Source organism: Choloepus didactylus, chromosome 16 (genome assembly GCF_015220235.1).
Source record: "Choloepus didactylus isolate mChoDid1 chromosome 16, mChoDid1.pri, whole genome shotgun sequence".
NCBI lineage: Eukaryota > Metazoa > Chordata > Mammalia > Pilosa > Megalonychidae > Choloepus > Choloepus didactylus.
The window spans coordinates 69,485,282-69,509,022 of NC_051322.1; the positions used below are offsets into that span (position 1 = coordinate 69,485,282).

General features: G+C 36.9%; 1 protein-coding gene across 1 annotated transcript in view; it reads right to left on the minus strand.

Moving 5' to 3' along the window:
* Window positions 1–22,018, minus strand: part of PPP4R1 (protein phosphatase 4 regulatory subunit 1) — a 57,621-nt gene extending 35,603 nt beyond the window's left edge. The window contains exons 1-8 of the mRNA XM_037805901.1: window positions 21,149–22,018; window positions 20,257–20,363; window positions 11,980–12,122; window positions 11,330–11,476; window positions 8,642–8,749; window positions 8,434–8,499; window positions 7,602–7,760; window positions 1,749–1,879 (exon numbers count right to left, since the gene is read on the minus strand). Coding sequence (XP_037661829.1) covers window positions 1,749–1,879; window positions 7,602–7,760; window positions 8,434–8,499; window positions 8,642–8,749; window positions 11,330–11,476; window positions 11,980–12,122; window positions 20,257–20,363; window positions 21,149–21,306 — 1,019 coding nt within the window. The 5' untranslated portion in view covers window positions 21,307–22,018. The remainder of the gene's footprint in view (window positions 1–1,748; window positions 1,880–7,601; window positions 7,761–8,433; window positions 8,500–8,641; window positions 8,750–11,329; window positions 11,477–11,979; window positions 12,123–20,256; window positions 20,364–21,148) is intronic.
* Between the last annotated feature and the right edge of the window lie 1,723 nt (window positions 22,019–23,741).

A 23,741-nucleotide genomic window follows, 5' to 3' on the forward strand; every position in this document is an offset into this window, starting at 1 on the left:
CTGAGATTTCGTAATATAAAGGACTACTCTTTTTGAAGATAGGAAGTTAAACTATACAAAAAGCTTTTATAGAATTTAACATTCCTCTTTCCTTAGCCAGGAACTCTCTCTTCCCTCCACCATACCATTAACACAATTCAATGAAGTCTAATAATACAGTGAAAATTCAATGCTACAAACAGTACTGACTTGCTGCATTTTACTATAAATTTCATTGCAATGGAAGAGGAATTAAGGTTAGTAGCTAAAAAATAACTCTTCCAATAGTGTTCTATACGAGTCAGCAAACAGACCCGTAACAATCCCGTCTTATTAATAAAGTTTTACTGGACCCCAGCCAAACCCATTCATTTATGTTTTTTATAGCTGCTTTCACACTACAATGGCAATGCTGAGCAGTTGTAACACAGATCTTCTGACAATAAGTCAAAAATATTTACTATCTGGTTCTTTATAGAAAGTTTGCTGACTCGTCCTATATAATTTTTTATAAATTTATATTTTCACTTTCCAGATTTAAAAATAAATAAATAAAGTTATATAATAGTCTTCAGGACACGTAAATAGATAGTAAATAGGTAGGCTGACTTCAACAATGAAAAACAGGTAACACTTTTCCCCCCATCATCAGTCCTGTCAAACTCCTTGCAGGAGCTGTTTTCCAAAGAGCTGACAGACTTTGCTTGCTAGGAAGACAGGTTTAGAGCTATTTTTTTTTCCTTTACAAAAAAAAGTACCTCAGGTTTGTTTGGCTATTCAGTTTGACAGTAGGAGAATGGGCAAAAAGGTAAAACAAGGCAGCAGAGAAGAAAGGAAGAACTGTCAGATCAAAACACTAAGAAAGCAAACATCACGGTATCAAGACCTACAGAAGAAAAGGTTCATTAGCATCATGACAAGGGGAGGGACAAGACACTGACAACTCAGGCACTGCAGCAGGAGCACTTCAAAACCACATGTAAGTTACTCCCAGTGCATGGCTGTCAAAGTTGGTGCACATTTCCCATGCACTCAATGAGACTGGAATCTTGCTTCCTAAATTTTATAATATTTGAAAACTAAAACTCAAATTGAACTTTTTAATACAAAAAATTTAAAAATAAAAATCAGAGTTGTCCTCTTTCAATTTTAATAATGTGGTTGTCCCATCAGATAAAAAGATTTAAAATTAATATTCTAGTTAATGACCATACTTGTTTGGTGCTCATCATTAAATATCTTCCCCCCTCATTTGAGAGACTACAATCATTCTGTAGACAACGAATGCAAGAGCCACAATTAAGTTAACTGGCTGAAAGGAAAAATAATAGACAGAAATAGACTATATATACATTAAAAAAAAATATTGCTAAATCAGGTTTTGGTCCTTAAAAACAAATTTTTAAAAAAGCAACTTTAAACTGTATGATTATCCTGTATCTTCTATATAACAACAAGCTATTTCCTAGGTAAATAAATTATTAAAGGAGCTTATTAATAAATTATCACATCAATCATTGAAACAGTTTTGTGTGTGCCAGGCATCAAGCTATGTGTGTTACATGCATCTTCTCATTTATTATGTAACTAACCTGAGACATGTAACATACAAATGGGCTTAAAATGAAACTCTATAGAAATATTTACCAGTTTTTATATTTAAGAAAAATAGTAAACTCTCCAATGGGAGCATTTATTATAAAAAAAAGTGGAAACGAAAACATGTTCGCAAGCAGTAAAATCCGAAAACAAAGTTTTAAAAATTGTACCTATTTTTGTCTTCTACTGACGTGTTGTCTTCTGAACTTTTGTTTTCTTCTTTAAAATACTGGCCTGAGCTGGATGGATTAGCAAAAGTAGAGATGAAAGGGCCCAAAGACTGGAAAGCTGCTTGGCGAACCTAGGAGGGAAAAAAGGACACAAAGAAAACAAATATAAGGGGTTACTAATGACTTACTTTCCATATAAACAAAGTATGTCTGAGACAATAATAAAGCTTTTCTAAAAGAAAACCAGATTCAGAATTATAAATCATTTTTAAGTTAGGATTTAAAATTCTTTCTAAACTATTTAATCTTTTTTTACTTAGAAAGCCCTGTTGTAGTCACAAAAAACAGAAAGAATGAAGAAAACCAACACTGACCAACAGGAAAGAGCAGGCAATAAAAAGTCAACAAAACACAATAAATACATTTAATCCTCTCAGGTGGGAAAGACTGCAATTTTTCACTACAGGGAGCAAGATAGATGTAGTAGAACTGTATATACACACATATAATAATGACCTAAAATATTTATCACAAAAATCTGAAAGAATATACTATTGTCATCAAGCAATGTTCCATTTACCAGGGCTGAAAAGCAGTTGCCAGAATTTTACTTTATACTGTATTTCTGTATTTTTGTAATCACTAACTTTTTTTATAAAACAAAACATTTGAGAGGGAAAGGTTTTATAGGAAGAAGTAGAAGGCACACACATTTCATGTAATAAAACCTTGATCTTGCCATAAGCCAATTTCTCTGAGGTTTACATTCCTTTGCTGGAAAATGGGCATGGCAATACTTTCTCAATTTTTAAAATGAGGATTATGTAGATACGTGCGAATTTTACAAAGCCAAATAAATGTAAAGTGCATCTATTATTGCTATTTAACTACCTGGAGAAGTAAATACAAAATGATTGAACTGGTTAAAGAAAGAATTATATGACTAGAAGGAAAAAGAATAGCACATGTGTGTGAGTGTGAATTTACAGATAATCCCCCCTAAAGTCAACAAATACTACTTCCTTAAAAACATAAAAGGTTACTTTAGTCTTTTTTACTCCTCTCTAGATATTGTTAAGTCTCTGAGCTTCTTACCCAAAAAAGAGCATAATGTGGAGGAGAGAGATCACTTAAGGGTCATCAGTAAGATTAATCAAGAAGCAGAAGCTTTGAACCACCAGCAGGAACTGGTAGAAACATCTTTGAGCTTCTCAAAGCCCCAGAAAACAGTTAAAAGATTGCAGTAACGAGGTGAGTGCTGGATCAAGAAAAAGGCCACTTCAAAGGGGTGGGCTCTCCTGGTGTCCTGGCCGCCAGCCTACCCCATCTGGGTCAGCACGGAGCTGGCTGGCGTGCCCACTGAGGATCTCTGGAAGCAGTTCTGGAGGGAGCAGAGGAACCCTCATGCACACACTGGGAGCCTGTGTGTCTAGCCCAACCCATTCGGAGGCGGCCCGAGAACCTGCCCTGTGTGCAGCTCACGGAACTCTCCTACAACGTGCTGTGGGCAAGCAGTCAAGGTGGGCTTCCTGGACAGGGGACAGCTGGCTGCAGGATACAGTGCAGTGCCTGGGATCACAAAGAAACTGTCTCCTAGGGAAGAGGGGGCAGCCACAGCCATGTAAATGGGGGAATTCCCAGGGCCACACGCACATGCCCGAGATGAGAAGAACGCTCAGAAAGGATCAGGAAGGCCCCTACACGCTGGCCTGGAGCAGTTCTCCAAAGTCGTCGTATGGACAAGCCCTGAAGGAGAGCACTCACACAGGTCAACCTGCAAACACTGGGAAAGGTGTTTTCTTTTTTCAGATCATGAAATTCAAGGAAACATATTAGCTGGCTATAAGCTTAATGAACCAACACCTCAGAATCCAAATTCCAGTGATGACACATTACAATATCAGAATGTCCAGGTTTCCACAAAAGATTATAAAACCTACAAAGAAAGAGGAAGTGAGAAGGACTAGACTTGGAACATTCTAGACAAAGACTTTTAAAAAATGGTCTTAAATATGCTCAAATAGCTAAAGGAAAATATGTACAGAGAACTAAAGGAAATCAGGAAAACAACAGATGAACACCAAGAGAATACCAACAGAGAGAACCACAGTAACAAATTTAAAATTCCCTAGGAAGGTTCAACAAGAGATTGGAACTGGCAGAAGAAAGAATCAGTGACCTTGAAAATAAGACAATTGAAATCATCCAATCTGAGTAACAGAAATAAGAAAGAATGAAAAAACGTGAACAGAGCCCAAGGAACCTGTGGGACACCATCAAAAGTAAAAATATATGCACCGTGGGAGTCCCAGAAGGAGAAGAAAAGAAAGACTATTCAAAGAAATAATGGCTGAAAACTTCTCAAATTTAAAGAAAGACATGAATATACTCGTCCAAGATGTTCAAGGAACTCCATACATGAAAAACCCAAATAGACAGAGACTGTGGCACATAATCCAACTGTCTAATGCCAAAGAGAAAGGGAAGGAGAATGAGAATGCTGAAAGCTGTAGAGAGAAGCAACATGTCACATACAAGGGAGCCTCAATAAGATTAAGTGCTGATTTCTCATCAGAAACCACAGAGGCAAGAAGGCAGTGGGAAACATATTTAAAATGCCAAAAGCAAAGCTGCCAACCAAGAATTCTATATCTAGCAAACTGTCTTCCAAAAATGAGAGATTAAGATGTCCGCAGATAAACAAAAGCTTAGGGGGCTCATCACCACTGAACAAGCCCTACAAGAAATGCCAAGGGGAGTTCTGCTGATTGAAAGGAAAGGACAGTAGACAACTGACCAAAGCCACATGAAGAAATAAAGGTCTCCAGTAAACATAACGACGTGGGTAAACATAAATACCAGTACTATTGTATTTTTGATTTGTAACTTCACTTTTTACTTCTTACAGGATCTAAAAGGCAAACGCAAAAAAAAATGTAATGAGACATCAGTGGTTTGGGACTCATGATGTATAAACGTGTAATCTGTGACAAGAACTACATAAAGATGGGGGGATGGAGGAGTATGGGAGCATAGTGTGTATATATTTTATTGAAGTTAAGTTGGTATCAAAGCAAAAGTAACTGCTATAGATTTATAATGTTAAATTTAAGCTCCATGGTCACTACAAAGAAAAAACATGCAAGCACAGAGAGGCAGAAATTAGAGTACAGGTTGCCAGGGTCAGGGGATAGGGGGAATGGGTGTTAATGCAAACTTTTAGGAAAGGTTTAGAGTGGAAGGTGGTGAGGGCACTGCAACATAGTGAATGTGATTAATCCAACTGAATGATATGCTTGGGAGTGGCTGAAATGGGAATGTCTATGGTGTAAAAATGTTCCCACAATTAAAAAAGAAAGAGAAAAAAATTAGTCTACCTCCTTGATTTCACAAAAGGGGAAACTGAAATCCAAACAGAAGTGATGTCAATGTCATTCTCCTGTAGTTGCAATGGGATCAGGGCTAGAATCCTGTTTCTTAACTCTCCAACTTATCCCACTGCCCATAATTAATTTCAAGCTATTATTTTTACTACTTCCACTGGCATTCAAAAAAATAATCATTGCTCTTAAATATTAGTCCTGAAAAATCATTAAAAAATCCACAAGTCATGCATAGAATGAATATTACGGGCTTTCATAAAATTTATTTTTATTTCAATCTTAACCTTTGAAAAGGGACGTTATAGTAAATTTAATCTTCTTCAAATAATTTCTTAGTATTTTTCTGGCCTATGTCTATCTTCTGTTTCTTTATGTTTCACCTAAACAAGCATAAGACTTATACAGAACTCAAATGACTGGGAATAGTTTAAGAAGGCCTCTATTTTAATATAAATATATTCCCAAATGGGAAACACCACATTACACTAAGTCAATGGCAAAGTAATTGTAGTTTCAACATGAAAACTTCAAAAATCTATGCTAATTTCTTCTAACAATCTTATGTAGGATATTACAAAACATTAAAATAGTTTTGAGGCTAGACACTGTTTTTCACGCAGACTTTGTTTTGAAAGTGAGCACAGTGAGGCTCAAATACAAACTCCGGCAGACAGCAGAGGAACAGCTCTGCTGACATACGTAAACCCCAGAGAGAAAACGGTGTCACCTACAGGAAAACAACCATTACCACAGCCCTCAGGGAAAATAGCAAATGAGGAAACAGCTATTCAAGAACATTTATAAAAATTCCGTGAGAAATGCACCTCCTATCAGGTGCACCAAGACTGCTGGGTCCCTCCCCACTCCCAGCTTAGGAAGGCAGAGACTCCATCAGCCCCTGCAGCCAATGACGCAGGCTTCCTCGCCCTCCAGCTCCCAGGCAGGGCTCTCCCTCCTGGAGGAGCAGTCTCTGGTGTTTCTCGTCCTGCCCCCAGCTGCCTGGTGTTGGGGCTGAGACCTGGGTAAATGTGGGGGAGAGGTGGGGGCCCCCTTCTTCCAGCCAGCCCTCACCCATGGAACCGAGGCTCTACCTCGGGCGCAGTGCACTGAGAAAGGTACCTGAGAAAGCCCCTGCCCCAGCTCATAAGGCAGGTCCACACAGAGACAAGGGGAAAGAACATCAGGCTGCTGGCCCCACCCCCAACTAAGCACTACCTCCCAGAGCAGGAGTATCACCCAAGAGAAAAGCTGGCCACTGTCACATCCCCAGCTCCAGAACCCTGGCTCAGAGATTTTGCCTGGGGAGAGAAGCAGGCCATAAAACAAATAGCTCCTAACTGAGAATGAAGAAGTTCAAATCTAAGGGTGCTCTCAAGAGGTGGGGCAGGAAATTCCTGGATGTGATGAAGATACAACCTAGACTGTGGGCTAGCTGGCTTGCAGGAAAGAACCAGGAATAAGTGAGGAGGAGCCCTCCTGGGGTCAATACAAACAGGAAACACAGACCTCAGAAACTATTCCTTGGAAGGAGCCACATCGGATCAGATTGAGTCTGTAGAGGACTTAACGCCCCAGGGTATTGTTGAAATAATAGAGCAGATGGGCAGCAACGAGGGCGTTTAATAGCTGAGTGTGGGTCAGCACGGAGAGGAAGACACTCTTGCTGTGCCATGCCACCCCAGGGCAAGTGCAGGCAAAGGACAAGTCAAGCTTCCCCAGGGAGCAGGTCACAGACCTAGCAGACTGCACAAAAATAATCCAGCTGGTCACTAAACAAAAAAAAACAAGCAAATAAAAACAAAAAGCTCCAAAAGGGGCAGGGGTATCCAGAGTTGTACAATATATTATCTAATATGTCCAGTTTCCAACAAAAAATTACAAGGTATACAGAGAAACAGGAAAACATGACCCATACACCAGAAATTGCCTAGTACTATCAGATGTCAGATTTAAAGAAAAAAAAATTCCATAGAAGCCAAGGAAAGGAAAGCAGGATTAAAGAAGTAAAGGAAGGCATGACAATGGCATATCAAATTCAGAATAATAGAGAAACTAGACAAAAATATCATAAAAGAAAACTACAGTCCAATAACTCTTATCAATGTGGAGGCAAACTCACCAAAGTTCTAGCAAACAAAATATAGCAACAAATAAAAAGGAATATACACCATTACCAAATGGAATTTATCCCAGGGATGTAAGATCTAAGATCTGAAAATCAATGAATGTAATACATCATTTCAATAGAATTAAAATGACCATGATTTATATTTGTAAAGAAACTTTTTAAAAATATAAATTGTTAATACAGTATCTTTCTATATTGCCTACTCCTAACAGTGTCAATAGCAACATATCCCAAAATATCAATTATTTCTTAAATTATGTAAGTTCAGAAACAGGATTCTTAAAACCATATTTTTAAAAGACTCATGTCTTATTTTACAAAAACAATTAAACAACATCCTACCCAACGTGAAGGATCACTGATCAAATTAATAAACAGTGCTGACAATTTAGTCCGTCGGATTTCTTGGCATGTTGCACACGAAACCGCCATGAAGCATTCGGCACAAGCCTTCCGGACGCCCCATACGTTATCAGAACAAAGCTGGAAAAACCTGGGCAGCTGTGCAAGGACAGGGTTTTAGGAGGCAAGCAGACAAAATAGCTTTCAGTAGTTACTTCTATTTTATTTGCTGCTTTTGCAGTGTTTGAAAATAATGGGTTTCCTTAACAAAAAGTAGAACACCTATTTAGTATTAAAACTCAATTTTTGTATAAATCCCACCCAATTCATTACACAGCTATGTAAAAGAAAAACAAAACACTCCCAACAAATAAAGCTCAAATATTATCCTAGAGCTTGAATGTGAACTTAACAATAATTTTTGCCTAACAGATGGTTTCAGAAACTCAAGTATATTAATTCATGCATCAAGCATATTATGTCCCACATATTAACCACTTGAAAATAAATGTCTGTAGATATTCTACAGCACTAAAATACTTGGAGAGTTTCAATAAAATTGAAGATTCCTCTGAATACCCAAGAACTGAACAGAGGTGTGGATCAGATGTTCTTACCCTTACCTGCAGTTTTAAAAACGGACCTTATCAAGACACCGTTCATGGGCTCAGATTACAGAAATGTAAACTCCTAAAATCGAGGTTATATTATCTTTATGGTTTACACACATTCATGGCATTGCGCTAAAACAATCTGGGTGCAAATGATGCATTTCCAACATGATACACGACTGTGTAAGTGGTGCCTCCTTCTTTGCACCTGCAGCACTTACCAGCATTTCCTCGGTAGCTTGCTGGCCCACCACACTGCAAATGTCTCCAAAATTGGCAGCACAGACCTGACAACAAAAACATCACTGACATTTCAAAATATTACATATAGTGTTCTTTAAAAAAAATCTTTGAAATTTCATTTATCAGTACCTTAACCACTAGAATCAAGCGTTCTTAGACAGAAAAACAACCGACTGTAAGATATACCTTCCGAACATGAAACATTCTGCAATCACAGCACATCTCACAAAACCTCGGGAGGATGAGGCGCTCCGTGATGTCCTTCCCAACCATCGGGGCCATTTTGCACATCATCTGAAATAAATAAGAGCAAAACACAAGACTTTTTCAGTTAAGTTTCTTAACTTAAAAAAATACATATAATTTAAGAGAATAGAGAATACAATATGGCATCATTAGACTGCATAAGTCACAGAAAAACATTTATAGCAGATTCTTAATTCCATCTTATTTATTTTATACAAGTAGGAAACAGAAAAATAGATAATAATTGCTTACAACAAAATCATCCAATAAATACCAAGGGCACAGTAAACCCACAGAAAATGCCAAGTTTCACCTTACTAGCTTCAACTTGAATACTTAATTGTTTTACCTGGTAACTATAAAGGCAAAAAAAAGAAATAAAAATAAAAAAATAAAAATCAACATTTTCCCGTAAGAAGAAAATAAGCAGTGAGTGTCCAAAGGGAAAGATTATCTGTCAGAAGGATCTGGGTTTAGTGTATCTGTATTGTTAGGAAACAGGTATGTACAGATATATACAGGCAATCTTTGCCACACAAAATACCAGGCTAAGTGAAACTCATGCATATCAGAACCGTGTACTTGCTTTGCAAAGCCTCAGTTTCCATGACTGTATTTGAAAACCAGCCTTATGTTATTTTTAAATAAACTCCCCTTGCTGCTAATATAGAAAGAAATTTGATGGTCTGTCATCATTTAGCTATTGTATCCACTCTTAGCCCATGCAAATACAGGAAGAAGAAGTAAAAGGCATCGGGAAAAAAGAAGTAAAATTTTCTAATTTATAGATACAATAGTTCACCTAGAAAATTCCCAGGAATCTACAAAGAGGCTGCTACAACATATAAGCGAGTTTAAGAAGTTTGCAGGATAAAGTCAGAATATAAAAATCAACCGTATTTCTATTTACTAGCAACGAACAACTTGGAAACTCACATTTTAAAAAAGTATTATTTACAATAGTATTACAAACCATGAAAACTTAAGACATAAATCTAACAAAATAAATGTGAGCTCTGCTGAGAACTACCAAAACACTGATGAGAGAAATCAAAGACTTAAAGAAACGGACGGGTTTACTATGTTCATAGATTGGAAGACTCAGTATTGTCAAGACAGCAATTCTCCCCAAATTGATCTATAGATTCAATGCAATTTCTGTCAAAGTCCCAGCACCATCAGAACTGGAAATAGCACCTATGTCTCATAAATCCCAAAGTCAGTTTTGTTTTTTGACTCCATATGGTTTTAAGGCATTTCCAAACTCCAGCAAAAGATCCAAAATTCTACTGGTTTTACCAATCTAGCATAACCAAGTTTATTAGAATTATTCCCAACAGAGAATAACTGGGAGCCAGGGAATGAAAAACATAAGGACAAAATAAACATAAACCAATTGTAAGACAATGAGCTCTGGATATGGTATTTTTATTACAATGTTTTACTAATTTTAAATCCTATCAAAAATGCAATGGAGCAAGTTAAACTTTGCTGAACATAAATCAGCAGTTAAGCCAAACCTGATTTCATTTACTGAGGAACCACTGAAATTAAAACGGCTTCTATGTTTTGGAGATGGTAGTTACAAACATTGGGAATGTACTAAATGCCAATGAACTGTGCGCTTTAAAATGGTTAATTTCATATTACATGAATTTCACCTCAATAAAAAAACAATTACTGAAACACAGGTATCTAAATTTATTAACTGGTATACAAGTACCCAAAATTAAAATAATGGAACCAAAGAATTCCTCAGTGGAAGGAACTGAGGAGATTATCTCATTCATCCCACCACAAATTTTGATGGAATTTTTTTTCTATCAATAAAGATGAGCTTATATTATTTGGTGTTTACATTTTCTTTAAGCATATGGTTAGAAGTACAACTCACTATTTGAACTCTCACTATCCAAACAGATTCGAATAAATTTTCAGATGGCTTTATCACTTTTCTAATTTATCAGAATTCTTACCATCTGAACGCAGGAACCACAGACGTGAATTGCAACAGATGTGACTATGTTCTAATTTATGCCCTATTTATGGTGACTATTAAATAGCTGGAATATTTCCTTGCCATGTCAGATAACACAAAACTATTGTACTTGACTTAATGTGCATCACGTCTTAACAGTCTGTATATTCTTCTAATAATCATCATTTCTATCATACGTCATAGTAAAATTACTTACCTGGCTATTCCCGCCCAAAGACCGCAGTGTCAAAGGCAGGAGCCAGGCATTATTACTATTAATTTCCGCTGTGTTTATACAGTGCCTAGAAAAGTGTCCAGTAGCACCCTGAGGGAGTTCAAATGTTTTTTCATTCAGCACAGGTTTTTTTTAAACTGCTCTGGTTATTTCCCCACCTTATTTTTCCATTTTGAACGTAATAATGTATTTACGTTACTTCCTTTTTCTGTTGAGTTTCTTGCTTTCTCAGAGCCCAGGAGACACCCCTTTTCCCTTGTAAACCCCATGTCCCTCACTAGCCCTGAATTACATTTCAAGTTCAGTGATTTGCAACTACTTTAAAAACTACGTGATAAAACCCCACTGCACCTGTATCCTGTATTAGTCAAGACAGCCACGTTTTGCCTAAATGGAAAAATCACACACTACTCACAGCCACAGCTTCGGTTTTCACATCGTCATTGCTATCTGGAGCCGTTAGTTCTATGAGGACTGGGCATACTTTGGTCTCCACATCAAATCGCTCAATTAGCTCCTGCTCCAGCAAAGCCAGCAAAGCTGCCTGACTCGTTTTTCTCACCTAGCGAAAAAAAGGAACAGTATAAGGGAAGTAAGTAGATGATGGAACAAAACTCAACCCCTTGATGTTTATAAATGCAAAGACTTCTTATCTCTGCTTAAACAGATTCATAACTGGCAAAACCTTGCAAATAAAGAGTTGTAGTTATTTCCTTCAACTACTGCAAAGACAGAACCTGGTAAAACTGTGTTATGACAGATGAAGTAGAACATAAAAGTCATCCTAATAAAAGACATCTAACAAAATAAAACACATTTTGAGGGATACCTCTGAGGGTACCAGGTGAATGTAGTTCCTAGGCATGGTCTAAAATGGCATTAAAGAAACCTAGGTTTGCACACTCACAACACATCTTGTCTAATAAAAAAAATTGCCATTTTTAAAACATGGAATAATGAAGTCAAAGAAGAGAAACGAATTAAGTGAGACCACTTAAGCTAGGCCATTCTACAGACATTACATCACATAGCCTTTCTTGGAGAATATGCAAATGGAATTCTTACCTGGTTATTCTGATCTGCGAGATATCTAACCACAATGGGTAGTAAGTATTTGGAAAAAGCATATGGGATTGAAGGCCGGTTTTCTTGACAAAACAATGCAATATGAGGCACCTGTTCCATCAGCTCTGCTCTCACAGTTGGTTCTGTTAAGATAACAGAAATGTGAGCAAACAAATTCTTCAAAGAAAGTAAAATCTTTACCTAGGCTTGAGACTATTTAGGAAGGCTTTGGACTTTTGTCCTAAGCATCAAGACCACTTACAAAACTGTTCTGTAACTCTGCAATGCTCTTCACAAATGTATACAGGGGACCCCAAGAGTGAAAGGAGGACTTAGCATAACATCCCAAGCTTCTATCATTCATAGGATGCACCTAGTATGCTTTCATTTCTGAGAAAGAATGAACCGTGCCATATTGTGGTGGAAACTGCATACTTTATCTGATCTTTACACTTTACAGATACTTTAATAGGGTCTTATCTGTACACTTTCAACTATTTAAGAATATCCTTGCAAGTGCCAAAAGGTAGAAATAACTGATATCTATCCAGAGATGAAAGGATAAACAAAATGTGGTATATAACAATGGAATATTATTTAGCCATGAAAAGAAATGAAGTTCATTTTAATGCTGCCACATAGATCAACCTTGAAGACATTATGCTAAGTGAAATAAACCAGATACAAAAGGGCACATGTTGTACGATTCCAGTTATATGAAATATCTAGAATAAGCAAATTAAAGGAGATAAAGACAGGGAGACAGAGAAAGAGAGAAAGAGAGAGAGAACAGTAAAGGTTACCAGGAGCTGGAGGAATGTGGCGTTATTGCTTAATAGGCACAGAATTGGTGTTTTGGGTGATGAAAAACTCTGGTAATAGATGGGAGTGGAATACAACACTGTAAATGAAATTAATGCCACTGAACAATACATTTAACCAATCTCAATTTAACCAATGACTGAATATTAGTAGGATTTATAGTTATAAACCAAGACTAAAAAGGGTGAATAAATGCTAAAGGAGACAGATTTTTAAAAAAACCTGGAAAAACTCACTTGTGGATGGCAAATCTGAATGTACGAAATATGCCATTTCAAGTCTCTGGGTACCAAAAAGATGAACAGTCCAATAAACAATGGTAGGAAAACCAGCTAGCTATGTCAGAATAAAAGATAAGATTTTTACAGCACACCATACATAAATTCTGGGTGAAATAAAATTCTAAACTATTTTTAAAAGACCAAAAACAGTCACCACAATAAATAAATAAATAAATCAAAACCACTAGAACATAATATATATATATATATATTCCATTCTTGAGGCAGAAAGCCCTTCCAAAGCGAACAAAACCCAGAAACCAATTATAAGGCCAACTAATTTCACTTAATAAAACATCAATAGAGGCAACAGATTCCACACTCAGTTCAAAGGCAAAACAGCCTGGGAGAAACTATATGTACTATATGACAAAGTTAATAACTAGGATCTACAAAGACTTCATTGTTCAATAAAAGAAAGCAAATAAGGATATGAACAGGCAACTCATAGAAGAAACACAAGTGGCTAAAACATATACAGACATGATGGATTATCAGGAATGAGTCATCACATCGGATCTACTTAGAAGTTGGGTTCCTATCAACGTCGTGTGATTATAGTTACCTTAAAGTAAACATGCATGAAGGTATTCCAGGGGAACTTTAGAATTAAACCAACAGAAAGTAATGTAGCTAATGAGTAGAAAACATACTAGAATGATAAAAGCTAAGAATCTAGTCAACAGACTAGCATTTAGAATTTCTAGTACACTGTTGTACCCTTTGAAGTTAGACAGCATTTGAATAAAATGGAGTGCTTCTGTTTTGAAGAATAAAATCCCAATTTAAAAGCAAAACAAAACAGTAGACATACAGGCTTCTACTCTTCTTCATTGAACCTCAATTTCCTAGGCCAACACTGACCTGCTCACTTAGATAACTTTTTGAAGGAAAAGGAGAAAGCAAATTACACTTTCAGTCAAGAATGAAGTCAGCACACTAGCCATTCCAAGTTGTTGGAATGGCTAGAGGGAAATACCTGAAGCTGTCAAGCTGCAACCCAGTGACCTTGATTCTTGAAGATGATTGTATAACTATGTAGCTTACACAGCGTGACTGTGTGATTGTGAAAAACTTTTGGCATGCACTCCTTTTATCCAGTGTATGGACAGACGAGTGGAAAAATGGGGACAAAAATTAAATGAAGAATAGGATGGGTCAGAGGGGATGGAAAGATTTAGGTGTTCTTTTTTGCTCTTATTTTTATTTTGGAGTAAGGAAAAGGTTCAAAAATTGATTCTGGTGATGAATGCACAAATGTGAATAACTGATTGTACACCGTGGATGACTATAGAGTGTGAACATACCTCAATTAAACTGTATTTTAAAAAAAGTAAATGAACAATGGGGAAGGAGGGGGGATGGATGTTTTGGATGTTCTTTTTTATTTTAATCTTTATTTTATTTTTTGGATAATGAAAATGTTCAAAGTTTGATTGTGGTGGTGAATGCACAACTATACGAGGATACTGTGAACAACTGATTGTACACTTTCAACGATTGTATGTTATGTGATTATATCGCAATAAAATTGTATTTTAAAAAAAAAGAATGAACTCAGCAACTTTTCTTTCTTTCTTCAAAGCCCTGCTTAGGCAAATAGCCCAAAAGGAACAAAACAGAGTTCCAAAACAGACCCATAATCATATGGACAACTGATCTATTAAAAGGTATCAGTACAGAGCAATGGGGAAAGATGGTCTTTCAAATTAAATGGTGCCAGGAATAGGGTGCCCATATTTTAAAAAATGAAACAAACCAAATGAAACCTGCCCCAACTTCATACCATACACAAGAGTAAATTCCAGGTGGAATATAGATCTAAATGTGAAAAACAAAAGCACTAAACCTTTTAGATTAGATAATATGAAGAAAATATTCATTACTTTGAAGTAGGAAAATATTTCTTAAGTACACAAATAGCTCTACCTATAAAAGAAAAGAACTTCTCTTCTTCAAAAGGCACCATTAAAGAGTGAAAAGACAAGCTACAGAGTGGGAAAAGATACCTAAAAGATACATAGATTAACATAGGGCTCAGATCCACAATACAGAAAATTCCTGCAAATCTGTTAAAAGATTATTTAAAAAAAAAAAAAAAAAAAAAGGGCAGGAGACTTGAACAGACACTTCAAAAAAAGAGGCTACCCGAATAGCCAATAAGCATATAACCAGGCATTCAACTTCACTGATCACTAAGAAAATGTCAATTAAAGCCACAGTGATAGTATTTATTACACACCCACCCAGCCTCATTGGCAAAACTTAAAATAAGCAAGTGTTGGTGAACATGTGAAACAAGAGTTCTTGTAGACTGTGGGACTCCACCTTGTTCTACTACTTTGCAGAACTCTGTGGCATATCCATTGAATATGAGTGCTGCACACCCTATGACACAGTAACTCCATTCCCAAGGGTACACCACAGAAATGGGTCCACATCTGCCCCAAGAGACTCTGACACCCACAGCTGTGTCAGCAGCCTAAAGCTGGAAGAAACCCATATGTCCAGCAACAGAACAATGGATAAATATATTGCAGTATATTCACAGAACAGATGACTGTATAACAAAAAAACTCAATAAAATAAAGCCAAAGCAACAAGACGTATTTCAGAAATACAGTAGATCCTCATTATTTGCAGATTCTACATTTGCAAACTTGCCTGCTCACTAAACTTAATCTGAACCCCAAAATAAATATTCATGACACTTTTGCAGTCATTCACAGACTTACTGAGAACAGCAAACAATTTGTGTTACCCGACACGCATGTTCCTAGCTGAGGTCAAACAAGGCGACATTCTGCCTTCTTGTTTCAGCTCTCATGCTGTAAATAAGCATCCTTTTAGCAGTATATTTACTGCCACGTTGTCCCATTTTTGTGCTTTTTGTTGGTGATTTCACTGTTTGCAATGGCCCCCAAGCGCAGCCTAGTATTCCTAAGTATAAGGAGGCTGTGACATGCCTTATGGAGAAAACACATGTGTTAGATTAGCTTTGTTCAGGCCTGAGTTACAGTGCTATTGGCCATGAGTTGAATATTAATGAATCAACACTTTATTTAATGAACCGCCAATGTGATTTACGATTAAACGTACATAAATTCATGTTCAGAGGCTGTGTTTAAATGTTGCCCTAAAATGTTCTGAAGGCAACGAAAGTGTTTCTGGATGGAATTAAATGGGGCATCCTCTAAAAAAGGCTGGGGAACAGAGAATTTACCAGAGAATCATCATATGCTAATTTTAGGAGGAACCGAAAGATACAAGGTATGTTCAATCAGAAACTCACACAAAACAAGGTTATCTACTGCTCAGTGGATGAAATATTGTGCCCTGAAGCTAGAAACCTAACTTGATGTTTCCCCTAGGAGCAACGGTTCAGTATTCACTAATTCAGTGCTCATGGCCATTTTTTAGACCATAAGTCCTGCGAATGAGAATTAAGAACTCATTTTATACAAAGTACATACATCCTGTATAAAGAAGCCAGTTCAAAACAATACATTCAGTGTGGTTCCTTATAAAGTTCGCACAGGTAAACTAATCTACAGTTTTAGGTCACGTGGTATGGGACAGAAATTAGGAAGTGCACTGAGGGTTCCAGGCCGCTAGTTCTATTTCTTGATCTGAATACCAACTACCCTGGACATTCATTTTGTGCTATTTCACTGAGGCACACAATTGCATTTCATGTGCTTCAGAAATGTGTTATATTCCATATTAACAGAACAAGAAGAAATCTGTTGCAAATATGTTATTTCTGAAACCCTGGGTATATATTTGGAACTGGTCTAGGCTTCAAATTTCTACATCCAGGCATAGAGAACTGCCCCTCTCCAGGCCAACATACACACACACACACATACACACACAAAATTAAGACAAAATAACTCCTCCTTGTTAACGAACTTGGATTCAAAACCACTTGAGGGACAATCCCACAATGATGGCTGAACAAAATACCAAATTCCCATGAAAACCCACTAAATATGAGCTCCTAATCCAAAACTATGAAAAAAGACAAATGGTCCCTAAGTAGTAAAAGGATTAATTAATGCATAATAGAAGGATTATAACAATAACTTCAGCCTTTATAATAAATCTCTAGAGTTTACAATCGTTTTAAACATTCTAAAGACATAATAAAAGGAAATGTAACTGAGAAAAGAGTACGATAATAGTGAAAGAAAACCAAGACGACTTGAAAACAAAATATATAATGTTGCTGACAGGGCGGCACAGGAATGAGACACAGACACAAAGTTAAGAACTAAGGGAGCAGGGGGCCCACTGCATCTCGTGCTAAGTGGACGATAATGCACCTCTGCTCCAGTTATTTATTTCAGAAGATAAGAGAGTATATGCTAAATGTCCTCAGGCTCGGAAGAACCCACCAGATACCTATGTTTACATCCTGTTGCATATCAGAAGGAACAATCTAGGTTTAGGACAATGGTAAATGTTGCCGTCATAGTCACAAGACACATATCTTTACAGGGTGGGCCTGCATGGCGTCCCATGCAGGCCTGTGGCTTAGCGTTCCAAGCCACCACCCTAGATACAGCTCAGGCAACATGGAAGACTGTTCCCCACATTATAAGATTCTTAAAATGAAAAATGGAGTTAACTGAAATGAAGAATTCAACAGGCCAGAGGGCAGGTTCGACTTTGGTGGCACATACTTTGCTGGGAGAAATTACCCAAAGGCAGATGGGAGATAAAGGATTAAAACTGAGAACAGCCATGGAATATACAATTCATTTATCTAACAGTTCTATGTTCAGAACCATGTAATAAATACCTATTAAAGAAAAAAAAAAATTTAACACAAGAAAAAGACACTGAGATGAAGGGGAAGCAATATTTGAAATGTTGAAGACAGATCATTCCCCATAACTGAGGGAAAGACAAGAATCTTCAAATTCAAGAAGTGGGCAAAGCCTGAGTAGAATAAATGAAAGCAAATACCCTGTCTAAACACATGACGGTGAAACTGCAGATCAAGGGAGATCTTAAAAGCAGTCAGGAAAAACCAAATAACATACAAAGACAAACTTTCTGGCAGACTTCTTAATAGTAACAACAGCAGTAAGAAGACAGTGAAATAATATTAAACTATCAACTAGATTTCTACACTTAGATGAATGATCACTTAAGAATAAGAGTGAAATAAAAGCATCTTCGGACAAAAGAAAGGGGATAGGTAGGTCGGAGCCAGACCTTTGTCATTAGATTATCTTTCAGAGAGAAGAAATTGAAACAAGAAAGAATAAGATAAATGATACAATGATGAGGAAAAAAACTGGAAAATTTAGTAATAATTCTAAATAAGCATTTATTATATAAAATACTGGGAATGATAAATCTCAGAGAAAAAATTTAAATAAAAGATAAGACTTAAAAGTTCTAAGCTACTTCTTTGTTTAGGAGGATGGATATATTTATTAACTAAGAGTTACGTAGTTTTCAATAGTCTTTATCTTACTGGAACAAGGTCACAATCAATCCAGGCTACCAAGTTAGAATCTTAGGCCATCCCTCCCTCTTCCTTCACTCCCTTCATGCCTCACAACAGCTCTGGAATCTCCTCAGCCCAATTTCTCTCCAAAGACTCATACTTCAGCCTCCCATCTAGTCTTCCTATCACCCACCTTCTTCATCAAGTCAATCGTATTGCTATGATCGTTCTAAATCACAGAAAATGCACTCTCTTAGCACGGCACATTACAAGCCTCTGCAGTCTAGCCCTCGCCTCCCTTACTGAACAGCCTCATTTTTCTAAATTCTGCAGACTCAGCAAACTCGTCACCACTGGCCATTATCTTGAACTCTTGAGTGTGTGCCCTTTCCCTCTCAGTAACCCATCCCTCTATCACACCCAACGCAAATGTCACTAATGTTTGAAGTTAGCCCCAATCCTCCCTATTATAATTTACTGTTTACATGCTGTTTGCATTCACTAAACGGTTAATTCAATGGCAAGAATTCTTATTTCTCTTAGTAACTGTTATAGCACCTGATCTAGAACCAGGCATAGAGTGTGCACTGTTTTATTTTTATGGAAAGAGTGGAAAGTGTAAATGGCGAGAGAGACATTTCTCATGAGCTTAACAACTTGAGAATGCACTTTAAATATACATATATAAAACAGCTCTAGAAATGGTAAAAAGGAGGAATAACACACATGTAGTTTACATTAAAATAAACTCAAATATTTCTTTAAACAGTATCTATGTCTCTACTAAACATGGAAAATCCACAATAAACTGCAACAGAGCCACAGATTTGTTAAATAGTTATATTTCTGATAAATAAAAAAATAAAAGTGAAAATTATACTTAATGAGATCCTCTTAAAACCACTCTGGAACAAGCATATACATAAGCAACTATGTATACAGAATGCCATCATATATATTATCATATACAGATTAGTAGTCAGCATACAAATGTTCTTTCTACCCTATAAGAAAGCAAAAATATTTAAGGCTTATGTAAATAGCCATAAACTGAATTGCTTAACAAATGATTAGCTTATCTAAAAATTAAAAGATGAGACTTCTTGACTTGCCAAAAATAATTAAATAAGAGACTGAAAAATAATGCGTCTGTAATAAAGAGATACCATGAGTTTAAGAAAAAAAATGTATTTTTGAACTGTTTCTGAAATCAAATATAAAAATGTGCTTCAAACTTAACATTAATATCAACATTTTCTAAGCCTCAAATCCTATCTTCACATAGAGACCAACCAGCTTTAGTTTTGCAAAAGGGTGATTTTAACAATTTTTATGAGACAGCATATAGAAAGCATTTTATATTTGCTAAAAATTTACAACCTACTCCCCTCACCCCATTTGATTTATTCTAAATTATTTTTTTAAGTTTTTATTAATCCTGAAATTTTAACATACATGATGCAAAACACTGTTATTTGTTTTCATGATAAATTTCCCAAATTAAACATAATAGGACCCACTGTAAATGTTCCAGTCTTAGTAATAGGTTTTTTTTTTCCTTGTTGTTACTGGTGGAATTTATAATTTATTGAGGAAATCTTACTATTTTCTCATATCACACTAAATTTTTCTTTAGTTTTTAGAAAGACAAATTTACTAAGGGAAATCTTTGTAGAAACAGGGTAAGTTTACTTTCTCTGCATAAACATATACCTGAATCATCAGCTAATCTGCTAATTCTTTCCAAAACAGCAATACAATCTCTTTCATCATTGCTGACTTCCCTCAGTGTATCCAGCAAACTCCGGGCCACCATTTGTCTATGCAGAAAGAGAAAATTATAAAATGTTCAGAGGCATCAATAGTTAACATTTAGAATCTTGGCAGAATTCACATACTTTAGAAGAAAATTTTTTCTTATTACATTCTAAAACATATATTAAGCACACAATTTCTTAAGTGACAAATGCCAGTAGAGATTTTATTTTAATAAGATGAGATTGAGTGCCTGCTAAAACATTTTTCCAATCTTTAGCTAATTAACTTGGCAAATTTCTAAGGTCAATGAAAATTCATTCCAAACACTTATCCTTTGATTATACCAACAATGAGAAAATATACTCATTCTTCATTACACAAAATGTAATCTTCACATTTCTCTACTAATACGAGCTTTGTACATCTATACCCCAGTATTCTGACCAACGACTTTTTATTTTCCAGGAATGTCCGATAGAGGAGGTCTGGGGTCTGCGGTGGGAGACAGCGCACTAGGAAGGTGCTGGCTGTGGTCCCCGCTGAGTCCCCAGCCCCTTGGGCATCATCCAGCATATGGTAGGTTCAGCACATCATCTGTGGGAAGAACCATATATCCCCTAACAATCAACCCACAAATACCAAAATTATGCTAAATGGCAAAAAAGCAATGGTTTCAAGGAGTAAACAATAAAGCAGGAGGTCTGTAATTATTAATAAAACTTGGCACCTCAGACTGCACATTTTCATAACAGCCACTTAAACTGGGTAATCGTATTTTCCCTATTGAAATTAATGTAATAAAATTACCCTTCCACTTCCACATTCATGAAAAGAGCATACAACATACCTGTTAAACACGTTCTCACTTGCAGCATACTTGTCCAGTCTCCCCAGGGGTGTCAACATTTCATCTTGTGAGACAAAGTCCAGGGCTGAAGGTATAATAACCACATCAGACTCTGAGCTGTAGTCATCCACACCAACTACTAGAGACATCAGAAACATTCCTTACAGCACGCTGAAACCCAAACCTTCCCCTCGCCCACCTGAAGCAGCCTCAGTAATGCTGTCCCTGAGAAGCTCAGGCCGCCCCAGGAGCTATGAGTGACCCAAGGATGCACGCTTCCCCTCCTTTCCTGCAGGTGCACCCTGATGGCCCCTCGGAGTGCAGGGACCAGGGGCTACCGAAACTCAGTTGGCAGGGCCAGAGTGATAACTGAGTCTTCCAATCAGCACACTATGAACTTAGGAAGAAACACACAAAAATCAAATACTGATGTGCTCAATTTTGCAATGTAGAAGAGAAGGCTAAGGAAATCGGCATCTGCCTGGATTCAATACGGGAGTGCCAAAACCATCAGCATAATCATATTCAATGAACACATCTATACGATGTATGTTATATGCCAAATACTAGGCTAGCTGCTGGAGAAACAATGAAAACACCTAAGGTCTCGGTCTTCAAAGATATTCTGTTGAGAAAACAATATGTGTTACAGTGACCACTGCAGTGAAGCTATGTACAAATATTCTGTTGTGAAAACAATATGTGTTACAGTGATCAATGCAGTGAAGCTATGTACAAATTGCAACGCCAGAAACCTTTCAACTGCAGGAGGAGGAAGAGGAGATCAAGAGAGTGGCTTAAACTGGGTTATTACTGATATTCTCACTAACATTGAGGACTACCAATTTAGTCCCTTGATCTTGGGACTTGCCCTTAGGAAGCTTCTTATTGCAAAGGAGAAGCTAAGCCTACTTATAACTGTGCCTGAGAGTCACTCCCAGAGAATCTCTTTTGTTGCTCAGATGTGGCCTTTCTCTCCAAGCCCACTTGGCAGGTAAACTGACTGCCCTCCCCTATACGTGGGACATGACTCCCAGGGATGTAAATCTCCCTGGCAATGTGGGACATGATTCATGAGGATGAGTCTGGATCCGGCATCATGGGATTGAGAAAGTCTGCTTGGCCAAAAGAGGGAAGAGAAATGAAACAAAATAAAGTTTCAGTGGCTGAGAGATTTCAAATGGAGTCAAAAGGTCACTCTGGAGGGCATTCTTATGTGCCATATAGAAACCCCTTTTTAGTTTTCAGTGTGTTGGAATGGCTAGAGGGAAATACCCAAAGCTGTTGAACTCCAACCCAGTGACCTTGATTCTTGAAGATGATTATATAACTATGTAGCTTACATTTTGTGACTTGTGTGACTGTGAAAACCTTGTGGCTCACACTCTGTCTATCCAGTGTATGGACAGATGAATAGAAAAATGAGAACAAAAATTAAATGAAAAAATAGGGGGAATGGGGGATGGGATGTTTTGGGTGTTCTTTACTTGTGTTTTTATTCCTTTTTTTTTTTGGAGTAATGAAAATGTTCAAGAATTGATTTTGGTGATGAATGCACAACTATATGATGGTACTGTGAACAACTAACTGATTGTACACTGTGGATGATTGTAGGGTATGTGAATATATCTCAATAAACTGAATTAAAAAAAACAGACTGGCTTAAAAACTAGCAAGAAGGTAATGGTTTCAAAGGAACTAAGTAAAAAGTTTGAAGGTGTATTAAAGAGAATTTACTGCCAAAAGACTCCAAGAAAAAACTGAAAGATACCCAGTGAATTTGGTACTTCTGTGCCAGGCTGTGTACCTACATCACCTAACAAGGGCAATTTTCAGTGGTATGAAAGCAGAGAAGCCAAAGTACAGTGATTGAAGAAGCAATAGAAAATACAAGGAAGTGAAGATAATCAGTATAAAATATGCTTTTCAGAACTGTGGCTGTGAAATAATAGATTAGATTATTAACTAGGACATACAAATCAAAAGGAAGATTACATTTTTGTTAGGTTTTATTTCTAATGATTAAAAAAACAAATATTTAAAACATGTTTACATACTGAAAGTAAACAGTCGACAAATAAATATAACTTGGAGTTCTACAAACAAGATAATATAATTGATGGAAAAATGATGAGATCACCCTTTTTCCTTTTTGAATTTTATTTTGAAATAAATTCAAACTTACAGGAACAGTTGCAAAAACAATTCAAACCCCACACACAGAACTCCAGCATACCCTAACCCCCCTCCACCGATACCCCAGATCCACCAACTTTAATATCCTGTCACTCTACCATTTCTTTCTTCCCCACCCTCCCTCCCTATCATCCATCATCTATTGCTCTGTCTTCTGAACATATGAGAGCAAGCTGCACACATCCTTGAACAAACAATATAATTCACATATACATTTCCCATGAATAAGAACATTCATTTATGCAATCACGTTAAGCGCAGCTTAAGAAATTCAACATTGATACAAAGCTTATATTCTATATTTCATTTTTTTCTTATGTCTCAACTGTGTCCCTTTGAGCCTCCTCTCCTCCATACTCAGATCCCATCCAGGATCATCCTTGGCATTTAATTGTCA